Source organism: Globicephala melas, chromosome 20 (genome assembly GCF_963455315.2).
Source record: "Globicephala melas chromosome 20, mGloMel1.2, whole genome shotgun sequence".
Taxonomy (NCBI): Eukaryota; Metazoa; Chordata; class Mammalia; order Artiodactyla; family Delphinidae; genus Globicephala; species Globicephala melas.
The window spans coordinates 49,791,241-49,803,869 of NC_083333.1; the positions used below are offsets into that span (position 1 = coordinate 49,791,241).

Genomic DNA, 12,629 nt, shown 5'->3' on the forward strand with positions numbered 1-12,629 from the left:
CAGGAAATCCCACTGCCAAACTTTTCTCCTTATAAAGACAATCTATCCAGGAATTACCATCCTCCCAGTTCTCAGAGGGAGGAGCCATTGGCAAAGCAGGCAGGATACAACTGTGGAGAGGAATTTTAAAGCAGTTTCCTGTGGCTCCAAGGTCCAGTCACAGTGCCATTCTTCAGGAACAGTGCTACATAACAAGGTGAGGCTTAGATGATCACTTACAGGAAAGTACAGAGGACATACTACTCTAGAGAATTCTCTGAAAAAGTCAGGTTTATTCTCTGACAGGGAGTGGTTTGAGGAGTTAGGAGAACTGACATACACCCCTATACTAGGCCCCACCATTCTATTGGTATCTTCCCTTCATATGTTCAAAACGGAATAGTGACTCTCTCTCTCAAACTTGGTCCTCCTCCTATATTCCTGGCTCAGTGATCAATGATTATTGCTGTCTTCTCAGGGTTCTCTGGTTCATCCTTCATGTATACTCCACCTCTTTCACTCCACCATTACCTGGACTCTACTTAGGTAGCACCTCCTGCCTGCCTTCGAATCTCTGCTGCTGCTTCACGTGGGCTGTTGCAATATCCATTCAGCAAATACTGTGTGTGACCCCACCCTGTGCTTGGCTCTGAGCATACAAAGGAGAGCACAATAGTGTCTGCCCTTATGTGGCTTAGGTTCTAGTGGAGGAATGAGCAAAAACAAGAAAATTGACTAGTTGTGAATTATATGTAGGTACCTTAAAGGAAACAAAACGAAGCTAGGCAGAGAATAAGAGGTAGAAGGCTCATTGGCCTTGTCTCACAGCTCCCTCACTGGTGCTTTCCTGGTGTCTCTCACAGGGCTTTTCCCTCACCCCAACCCCTACCTGGCAATTCAAGTGCCACATCCTCATGAAACCTTTTCTGATCCTTCCTAGTCAGCAGTTTTCTTCCTCTTCCCATTTTTTTTTTCTTATGGCCTTCATCTTACTACTCTACATTATAGTTACCTGCATATTTGCATAACCCCCAAGAAGACTGTAAGCTCCTGGAGGGAGATCATTTTTCAACAGCTTTGCCTCTTCCCTATAGTACTTTAAACTATTAGATAATTTTTTTTTTTTTTTTTGCGGTACGCGGGCCTCTCACTGTTGTGGCCTCTCCAGTTGCGGAGCACAGGCTCCGGATGCGCAGGCTCAGCGGCCATGGCTCACGGGCCTAGCCGCTCCGCGGCATGTGGGATCTTCCCGGACCGGGGCACGGACCCGTGTCCCCTGCATCGGCAGGCGGACTCCCAACCACTGCGCTACCAGGGAAGCCCTAAACTATTAGAGATTTAAAAAGTGAATAAAAAAAAATTTTTTCCCCCAACGTGGCTAATACCACTACTGGCCCTAACTGTTTCATATTAGATTTAAAAAGTGAATAAAAAAATTTTTTTTCCCCCAACGTGGCTAATACCACTACTGGCCCTAACTGTTTCATAGGGTTGTTATGAAGATCAAATAAAACTCAAGATGTGACAGTGCTTTAAAAAAGAAAAAAGGTCTGTACCTTTGTACAGATTGCTTTGTAATCATAATTATAGCAAACATCACTCTGGGAACCTGCCCACACAGGATGGCTAAGAGCGGAGCTGGCTTTTCCAACCCTTGGTATAGGGACACACAAAAGCTGTTCATCTGTTTAAATGCAAAACTGTTTTGGCTGTGGCCTTGATTTTCTGCTGTCTCCCTTTTCCCATCACCTACCTTGTGATCACAAGATGAAACAAGTAAGCAGACGCTTGGACTTTTGCACTGGACTTTTCCGCAGAACTGAGTTGCTAAGAGCCAGAACACCTAGATTTGAATTCTTGCTCTACTTCCTTGCTTCCTCCAGCAAATCACTGAACTTCTCTGCCTTAATTTTCTCATGGGGCTGTTGGAGGATTTAAAGATTAAATACAAAACACATAAAACAACATTAGAAACAGTGCCTGGTACAAAGCAAGCAAGCAATCATCAAAGTTACAGTAAATCCACTGTGCTTCCTGGTACAGGGCACATCAGAGGAGGTTCCTGGGAGCTAATCTTGATTGCTGGTGTTGTGTGATTGTGTACAAAGAACATACTGTGGAGGGGACATGGGAGTGGGAAGGGCCTGGTGCAAGGGACAGGATGGAGCAGTGCAGTCTGAAGAGCGTCAAGAGTGTGGCCAAACCATGTGAGGTTAGGTAGAGAAAGTTTGGCTGCTGTAAGAGGTTTAGGACTGTCAGTCAAGTGAAAGTGATTCTCAAGACACTCCGAGGTGCACTAAAAAAATGAAAGGCAGAGAAGGGCCTCCTCTCGTTATTTTTGGCTTTCATCTTTTTAAGGTGAAAAGAGGTTGAGAACAGCAAGGTTCTCTGGTGACATGGAGCGTTGGGCTTCAGCACTTACTGCCAAGAGAAGTGAACCTGAGCTGCTCTTTGTTTCCAACACCACCTGGTGAGGAGCCAGAGAAAGACAAGAGTAATCTGAATAGTCATTCCCCCACCTTTGGGGAAAGGCGGAACCCATCCCTCTTTTCAAATTCGCTCCACAAAAACAACTTTTCCCTCCATCAGAAACAGACTGGGACACAATTAGGCAACGCTGCTGGGCTGAGTCAGTCAAAAGTGCCTGAAGGAAAAAGCTGCTCATGCTGCTCCCTAAAGGGGGATAGATGGCAACAAAGGGAAATAACGTTTGGGATTAGGTCGGGGGGGAGAGACAGGCCTCCTTGAATAAACAAGGCTTTTCCCCAAAGGGCTTTGGGTGGAAGGCCATCAAAGCAAGCTGTCCATACTCCTCCCTGGAAACTCTCAAAAGGCCATGACTGTTAGCTTAGACAGGTGGCCCAGGGGTCCCTCTCGGCCAAAAATGCCCAGAATAAGCCCGAGCCTTCCCCTCAAGAATTCAGGAATATGGTTTCCAACACAAACAGATACTACATTGTCGAAATAGTGCTGGAGTGTGTCCAAGCCTTCCCTTTATGTCCTTTGAGTCATTTGGAAATGGTTAACAAACGGGTTGAACACCTGGGCTGATTACCCCAGAAGGGGATTTCCAAACAGACTCTATGCTGTAAAATCATCTCTTCCCTTCCCAAAGCAATTCAGTTCCACTTTCTCTGAAGTGTGCCCTAAAGATTCCAAATTTTCTAACTAGGATTGATTCTAGGCTTACTAAATTACAGCAGCAACTGCTGCTGACACAAAGAAACAAGGAGCCAAGCAACTCTGTGCTTTTTAGAGAGGTTTTCTTTAATTTAAGAGGAACAGATGTCCAATGTTTCAAAAAGCCACACATTTGTGGATTTGGCTGACAAACCCTCCAAGCTGCATTTCATTTCTGTTCCCAGAGAGTCAGCCAGCCACTTAGAACTGACTCACTCTCTCTGGGCCACAGTTTGGGCCAGTATCTCAACTACAGAACTAGAATCCCAGATCTCAAATAAATCCAGGGTGTTTGGGTAGATAGTGGGGGCCATCTAAAACAACTTTTTTTAAAATTTTATTTTAGTAGTATCAACACCCACACAGCAAACTGTGGAAGGCTAGTAGGTCAAAGAGAATGAGTAAACAGTTGGCACTTTCTTGTCCCAGCGCCACAGTTCTAAAGGCAATGAGTAAGCAGCTATCCAGAACAGGTTCTTGTTATAATCCCTCTTATGAGTACTGGTTAAATATGCAAATACATGTAGGTTATATGCTGCAATTCAAGTCCTCACCCTCAAGGCAAATGCATTACCTTAGGTGAACTCCTGGCCTTGCTGGGAAGGGAGGGACAGGAACCTAAGCCCCTGACTACCAGATACAAATGACTCAACTGCTTCTAGAATTTTAAAGTACACTATGTGCTTTCTTTTCTTGCTGTCTTTGAGAATAAAGGAACAAAACACTTCACATGCAGCAGTTTTGTGTAGCATTTCATTTACTATGTTTTGTGACTACCAGAGACGCTTTGATCATGTGAGTTAGAGACGGAATGTTACTTGGCTTTCAAAAATGGCTATTAAACTCGTGCTTAGGTTGTCTTAACTTTTTGTGAGCACATTAATAACTAATTATCAATAAAATAAGCCAATCTTGTGTGTTTTTGTAACAGGAATGAGACTTTCAGGTCTATTGGGAAAGACCTGGCATGCCACCAAATCAAATTTTTCTTTTACTGTTTAAAACCTCTTTACACCCAGCAAATCTCACTGGATATTCCAGATGGAGCTTTTCCAACAAGGTATTAAAAGCTGATCATTCCTTTTTTCCTCATCTACCTTCTAGTTTTTTTAGTATTAACTGTATAATAAATTAGAAAATGTCAACATTTAAAGCTGGTAAGATTAGACAAGTATTTTCAGTTATTCATAGTACATTTTGTGTATCTGTACTTTGTACCTTAACTAGGCTAGCTGGGAGCCTATTTTTATTTTTTGATAGGTAAGAAGTGGATTTATTTAGAGATGCACATTCTATAGACAGAACACAGTCCGTCTCAGGCTCCAGCGGCCATGGGAGAAACACACTCCACAAAGTGTGGGCCATCTCAGAAGCTGAGAGGCCTGGAGAGCTATTTTTAGTTAAGAAGGTTTTAGTCTTACTAATCAAGTCATTAGTTCATTAATTTCTGCTTTTCTTTTTATTAATTTGTATCTTGGATTTAATTAATAACTTCTTTAGACAGAGCATATCTACTCCCAAATGAGGGCATATATGCAGACAGCATTTATTTACTTATTTTTAAATATTTATTTATTCTTTTGGCTGCACTGGGTCTTAGTTGTGGAACACGGGATCTTCCTTGTGGCATGCGGACTCTTAGTTGCGGCATGTGGGAGCTAGTTCCCTGACCAGGGATCAAACCCCCGGCCCGTGCATTGGGAGCACAGTCTTTACCCACTAGACCACCAGGGAAGTCCCTGCAGACAGCATTTTAAATCCTACTTTTTTTTTTTTTTTTTTTTTTTTTTGCGGTATGCGGGCCTCTCACTGTTGTGGCCTCTCCCGTTGCGGAGCACAGGCTCTGGACGCGCAGGCTTAGCGGCCGTGGCTCACGGGCCCAGCCGCTCCGTGGCATGTGGGATCTTCCCGGACTGGGGCATGAACCCGTGTCCCCCGCATCAGCAGGCGGACTCTCAACCACTGCACCACCAGGGAAGCGCCCTACTTTTGTTTTTGAAGTGAGTAAATGCAATGTTGTAAAATTCTTGCATGTGTAGCAAATGCTGTCTTTGGTGAATTAAAAAATTGGTAACATACTAACATTTACAGCTTCTTTACATTTTATCTGATCTAATCCTTAGGACAACCTGGCTATATATCTCTATTTTTATAGATGAAATCTAGGCTCAGTTAAAAACTTTCTCAAGGTCACATTATGTTAGAGGCAGAGATCTAAACCATCATTAACAGACTAATGCACATGGAGGCAAACGGTGGGTTTCAAAATATATGGAAAGGTTTTTTGATGCTAAAAAGGGGACTCCATGAGCTCTTGGCACACCGGTCAGTCAAAACACAGTTCACCGCAGTTTATAAGAGGGCAATCAGTTATTTTTTTTTTAGCTTAATGAGTAATTTGTACTTAAGAAATCACTTTGAGTAACAAGCCTCAAGCTGTCCTACCAAAGCTACAGACAGCACTGAGCACACTGGGAACACTGGCCGAGTTTGTTTGTAAGGAGTACTCGCTACTATATACACTGAATTAACTAGTGTAATTCAGCAATGTCACTTCCAGCCTGTCGTCTTCTGGATTTTTAGAGAATGGAAATAGTGGCCATTGTCCAAATGAAATTAAAATTCTCCCTTCCTTCTAAATCCCACACTCTGGATTATGGTTATACAGAGAATCCAGAAAACACTGCAAGTTCCCACATGGCATTGCTTGAGGGAGGTGCTCCTCAGTACTTTAGGGTATAAACCCTGATGTGTTGCACTGTATTGTGTTGCTTGTCAGTCACTGAGTTGAGACATGATAAAACATTGCAGATATTTAAGGCACAAAATGAGACTTAAACAAAGTAGAGATGGAATCAAAAGAATTCCCAGGCCCTTTCTTTTATTTGCAGTAACATCAAACCATCCATTTACAAATTTTCTGGTCTCCAATCAGCTGGAATTAACTAGGCATGTCTTTGGGATCATGTTGTTTGCGTCCACTTTGGTGGATAAAAGGAACAAACCAACCGCAGGAACAGAAGGGTAGCAAACTGCTCCAGCTGGAATCCAGCAGAATCACCTGAACATGTCACACCTGAACACTTAGTGGAGGGAAGGAGGAGAGCTGCTCTTCATTTGTTTTCAAAGCAAATTCATTTGAAAGAGTGAACAAGCCATCATAAGTCAAATGTATTATAAATCACTTAGACCTTCAGCCTAAGAAACTAGTCTTTGTTTTTCTTATACTTTACCCTGAAATAAATTTACCAACAAATCCCAAAGATTTAGTACAAACAGTACAAATCATATTTGCTTTCCTCTTTCCTTTCTTCAGACAAACATCAAATAAAATGCAGGTGAAGGAGATGAAACACAACTGGAAGCTGATTTAGAGACTTATACTAACGCTAAAGAATCTAAAAAATTATACTGGTTAATGTGAATCTGTTTAAAATAAAGCATTTGGGTACTGCTTTTCATGTAAGTAACTGTCATACTGCTAGAAAGTTTCTGGGTGGGGGGAAAAAGACTGTTAAGAAGTAACCTTTCCAAAACCCACAAGGCACGTTGCTTGACCTTTATTTAGCTTTGATCACAGAGACTATCCCAATTTCCATAGAATCCTCATGATACTGCTACGATATCATGGCATAAAAGATTCAAAGTGCCAGTAGACATAAGGACCAGTTTTTTTAATCGTAAACCATGATGCTCGGTAATGTTTGAATGGGAACATTTGATATGGATGGTCAGATGAAAGATACCAAAATGTCAGACAGCCCATCGACTGCTGTTGCCATGAGATTCAACAGTCAACATCAGTCTGATAAGCTACCCGACAAGGTGGTACAGCCATGGAGATGTCACGACGGTAGGCAAAACAAGCAGACATTCAGGCAGGATTTGATAAAACCAGGCATTTCTGGCCTGTTGAGACTTAAACCCAATTCTACACTCAACATAATGTCAGTACCAATTTTCCTAAAGGAAAAAAGTGAAACTGTTTATTTTTTCCCAAGCAAAACAAAATGACCAAGTTCGACCAGAAACATCCCAAAGGAAAAATCACATAAGAACAAAACACTTACTGAAGAAAGGCAAGAAAATGAGGTTACATATAAAAGTAGATTTCTGTCTGTTAAAATCAGAGTACGTGCTGGGCTAAAAATTAAGATATGAGAAAGCTTGTTTTTTTAAAAAACGAGTCATTTTTCTCTCCATGTCCTGTGATTTGTATACTATCATCCCTCCTGTTTTCACAAGCCAAGGAGTCCCCTTGATATACCAGTCCCTAAGGTGCCATTTCAGCAGTGTGTAGCCAGCTGCCCAATTCCAGCCCAACAAAAAATGCTTCGGTGGTGGCCCTTTCATGCAAATAAATGAAGGCTTAAGAAACTGCGGTTGTAGGTGGATATGGCAAGGTTGTATTTAGTTGGTAGAAGCTAAAAGGAAGTAAAAATATCAAAACGCTCAAGAAAACGGACACAATTTTGGAATGATCAAAGATGTCTTTATAAAGTTTTTTCATGACTTCATTCTAAATATACAGAATAAAAAATGGTGTCAGCTCATTTGTGAGACACCAACAAGATTTTCCTTATACTGTCTCAAAATTGAAAGATCAGCTTCCCAAGAGGGTGTGCAATGCATCATAAAATGGCCTTTTTTCAAAGGTGGGAGAGGAAGGGTTGGGCAGGATGGCATATTAAATTTTACCATGATAGACATGCAAGACTGTTATCCAATCTAGTATAATTTATATACACTTTTGATGACTTAGGAAAACAAAGAAGTCATTTGTGACAAGCCTAAAAAGCTTGACATATTGGACATACTTAGGAACCATTTTTTTTTTGGTGTCCAGAATTCTTTAATTGTACCATGTGGGCTTTTGAAAATAACAAGTAGAAGGCCAGTTTTTGTTAAGTTTGCTGCTTAATATCACATTCCACCCTAATAAAATACAATTTGGGTTGAATTGACGGTGGATACCTTACCTTAACAAAGGAAGAGTATTGTCAGTGCAAGATATGGACTAAACTGCTTTCAGGGGAAAAAAAAAAATTAAAATTGATACAGGTTGGAAAAGGGAATTTTCCTTCCTGGTTTGGAGTCCTCCCAATTTAAGGCAGAACCCGTCCATTTAAATTTTTGCAGTTAAAACTTTTCTGCTTATTTAGTTTTCTCCTCTGAGTTCAACCGCTGCTGGATTCGTTTGGCATAACTTTGTGCCATGGAGTTAATGATGGACAGGATGAAGTAACACATCATTACAACAACCAACTTCTCAAACATCCAGGACAACCAGTTTTCTCCCTGCAGGAAGAAAGGCAGAACAATCCACGAGAAATGCTCCATTAGTTCAGTAGTAAAAAGGGGACCACCTACCATGTTTTAACGAAAATAATGAGAACCTGGAGCTTACAACTTATAAAGCCTAAACAATTAAAAATGAAAAGTCTTGTGTCTTCAGCTACTGTGAAATCTACATTCAGGCTTTCTTACACCCAGCTATTAAGATTTCACTTTGTTAGATATAAAGTCAATGTTGAGTCATATAATTTAGAATGGGGTGAGTGTGAAGTCATCTCTTATCTTTCACTACATAATGTCTTTGATTAAATCTTACTATCTGAAGTCACCATGGAGATACTTTCAGAGAGTAGTGTCAAGATAGTTACACGTGTATATATTCTTGTTCCAGGATTAGGAGCAGCTTTTAAAATATAAATGTTATCTATTTCTGGAGTCATGTTTGGTCAACTGAGGGCAGCAAAGGGCCACGTAAAGAGTGTAAGGCCATCAAAAAACAAAAAAACCCAACCAAACAAGAAAAACACTATGCTTCCTTCAAGTTTCCCATTTCAGGTTATTGCTTACTCATCCTCTTCTAGTCATTTCCTTTGCTGCAAAACTGTTTATAGAAAAGGCAGGCTTAATTTAATTAAGTTTTTAAGTTTAGTTATGTTAACAGCTTTGGTTTATATTAAAAAAAATTATTTTCCCATCTGTGAAAAGAAAAATAGAGCAAAAATGAAGGAAGATATTCAGATGAACTCAGTAAGTCCAATACTTTGTTATGCTATAAATTTTAACTTTTTAATTCACTTGGAAAGTATACTTGCTACTTATAAATAAATAATTTAAGATCAAGGTAATAACTCATTCTACATAACAGATCCATTATTTTTCATTAGCCCAAGGCTTGTTTTTGGGAGAAGATGTACAAAATAGAAGTTATCAATACATTTTTTGATCTAGACAAAGGCACATTTGCCAGTAGGGAGTAAACCGAGCCTCAAACTTCTGCTAAGACTGACAAACCTCACTCTATTTGCCTAAAAATGCCAGTGAGTGCTGTGAATGTAACTTCGCCCTGAAACTGTGGGGAGTGGGGGGGAAGAGAAGATAGAGGAAAGTCTCACCTGTGGTGCGCCCGTTTCGCTTTTGTGGTGAAGCTTCTGACGCTGGGCCTCCAGGTATTCCTGGAATGGCTTCTGCAGAGATGGACCTATGCCAGGGACAGCACTGGAAGCAGGGTACAATAACCCAAGGAAAAAGATACATTTGGGAAGAAAAGCAGGAAAAATGTTAAAGAAAAATCCACTTACCGCCTCAACCCAAAAAGCAGGGATTAGATAGAAGGAGGAAAAAACCCAACAACAATCAGCAGAGCTGGCGAAATCCTGTGAACTCTTTTCAATGGATCAGAATTCATCCTTTCACAACCCCATAAAGGAGAAAAAGCTCTCCCTCCAAATGTTTAAGAAGAAAATAGGAGCTGAGAGTCCCTTCTAGTAGAAGAGTTAGTTCTCAGAGTGAGGCCAGCTCTCAGCTGATGCTGCACACTGGTGTGGTACAAAGAATAAAATGAATGACTTCTGAGAAGTCTCACATTTATCACCACCAGTTCCTGTAAGAACTGGTTTGAACCGATTAATAAGGAAATGACTTATGCTTGTGTCATCCCTAGTTGAAAAAGAAACTGCCCGCCCTCTCTCTGACTTGTCCCATCTTCTCAGAGGGGGCGGTCCTTTCTCAATCCAAGTCCTTATTAGGACAATCTGTGCGTCATCCTTATCCAAAAAGAATGCATTAGCAAATTTGGGAGGCACCTCCCACTAGTCAGAAGTCAGTGATTAACAAAGGAACAAAGAAGGAACTGCGAACCTTGAATCACTTCGTGGTTTATGGTAGGTGGTTTGCACAGAAACTACAGTACATTACTAAACAACTTGTTCTGAGATGATTGGGACAGTGATCTCTGATAAGTTTATGTACTCGGAGCTCCCTCTCACCTAGAATATGTGGAGGTAGTGCTGTTAAACCGGTTTGGCAACTGTAGGTACCAGGCTTCTGTTTTAGAAATGCTTGCAGGCATTTTAAAAAAATGGTAACTTGGGGCAACTTAGAAAACCAAACATCTCTATTTTCTATACCCTTTATTTTCTCATCTGATAATAATAGGGCTAAAAGCTAAATGAGCCCAATCTTTTTCCTGGGGCCAGCAAAAGGTATTTTATGTATTTGCAACAGTGCCTTATGTTCTCCTTTTTTAAGTAAGTATTAAATTAACTTCACTGCCCTTTTTCTAGAACAATTCAGTTGCTGCTTTCTGTAACAAAAAGCAGGAGTAGAGGAAGAGAAATTTCTTGCTACTATATTTACAAGAGGTGAACAAATACATAACTCCTGGCTGACACTTTTCTTTGATCCTTTTAATTATCAACCACCACACCCCTAATGGAGTCCTTATTTTATATCCAACACTGTAATTGGTACTATGGGGAAAGAAAAAAACTGCAAGAAATAGTCTATGTCCAAGAACTTAAAATCATTACAGGGATTCAAAACACACACACACACACACACACACACACACACACACAGACACACACACACACACACACACACACACGACCTGATTTGCAAACAAAAGAATTTATAAATCAATAATAAATTTCTCAACTTTTTGGTACAGAAGATATACTCCAAAGAAAGTGAAGGGAAAAAAGAGAGATCAGTGTGGGGTGAAGTTGTTTAAAAAGTCCTTTAATGAATACTGAAGGATATGTAAAAAGGCCTGGATAGACATATGTAGTAGAAGCAATGAGTGCATTGATGATTCCAGAAGACCTGTATGACAGACATCAAAGATGGAGAAGTGGGACATCCCCCGTGGTCCAGTGATTAATACTCTGCACTCCCAATTCAGGGGGCCTGGGTTCAATACCTGGTCGGGGAACTAGATCCCGCATGCTGCAACTAAAAAATGGTCCTGCGTGCCGCAACTAAAGATCCCACATAAATAAGTAAATATTAAAAAAAAAAAAAAAAAGAAGAAAACGGAGAAGGGAGGGAGACTGGGTTAACTCCTCTCATAGACTTTTACATGGCCTTACATTAGTACGATAAACCATAAGAGCTGTCTCTGAGCTCTGTTGCTGTTTATTAGTAATGATTCTTCTACAAAGGAGCAACATAGTACAAACCTTCTCTTTAAAACAGACTTCCCTTGGGTAGTTCTTTATATAATGCATAAAGGAATGCAAATAGCTCATCCACTTACACTTGAACTAAACCACATGAATATAAAAAAAAATCCAGTAAAATAAATGCACAAAAAGATTGGCTTTGAAGATTACAGATTTATAAGAACTTTCCTTCAGAAATTCTTTTGGCCACAGGCACAGCTTGCAGGATCTTAGTTCCCCGACTAGGGATTGAACCCAGGTCCATGGCAGTGAAAGTGCCGAGTCCTAACCACTGGACTGCCAGGGAATTCCCAGAAATTGATTCTTTCACCCTTAATAACAATAACTTATGTCATTATTTTAAACTCCCAAGGATGGCTATAGTCAAGCCAGTTTTTTTTTTTTTTGAAAGTTAAAAAAAAACTTATTTAGAGAGGCTGAAATGATTGTATGCTTATTTGAACAGCTAGGTTGTACAAGAAATGACTTGAAAATTCCCTTTTTGATGTCCTCCAAGAGTTGGGTTCCATTATGTGTCTTGTTCTTTCTTCAGACCTCTAACTTCAGACTGACGTTAAGCAAAAATATGGCTTACAGTTTTCCTCAAATCATTCTTGGGCTCCAGGGTCAAGCCATTATTTAAAGAGAAAATTAAGAACCAAGACCCAATGGTAGAAAGGTTCTACTTTGCTATTGTTGTTGAGGGGAATGAGGAAGGGACTGGCAACAATCATTCTAGATTCCTTTCAAAATAACTGGAAACCATAAATGATTTGCCATTGTAAGTCCATTAAGACCTACTTTTTTAGCTGATAGAGAATATATGTCATTACACATTTACATGATGTGTAACTTTCAAAGAATTATCTTGGGCTAATGCAGAGATTAATTTTTCAAGGGGCTACGGTGTTTGTTACATGCTTTAGAGAGTTTTTGGTGGTGGGATGGGAGATTCAGTTTTTCATAAGAGACTAGGAACTGGTGAAAATAGAGAAGTTAAAAGTTTTTACAGCA

At 40.3% G+C, this 12,629-nt stretch overlaps 1 protein-coding gene across 2 annotated transcripts in view; it reads right to left on the reverse strand.

Annotated features, from left to right (window-relative positions):
* Positions 1 to 7,131: 7,131 nt before the first annotated feature.
* VMP1 (vacuole membrane protein 1) overlaps positions 7,132 to 12,629 on the reverse strand; it is a 130,102-nt gene continuing 124,604 nt past the window's right edge. Inside the window, exons 11-12 of one of the 2 annotated variants that reach the window (XM_060290920.2) lie at positions 9,567 to 9,669; positions 7,132 to 8,457 (exon numbers count right to left, since the gene is read on the reverse strand). In XM_060290920.2, the coding sequence (XP_060146903.1) occupies positions 8,314 to 8,457; positions 9,567 to 9,669 (247 nt within the window). In that variant the 3' untranslated portion in view covers positions 7,132 to 8,313. The remainder of the gene's footprint in view (positions 8,458 to 9,566; positions 9,670 to 12,629) is intronic. The other variant, XM_030881786.3, reaches the window with a different exon arrangement.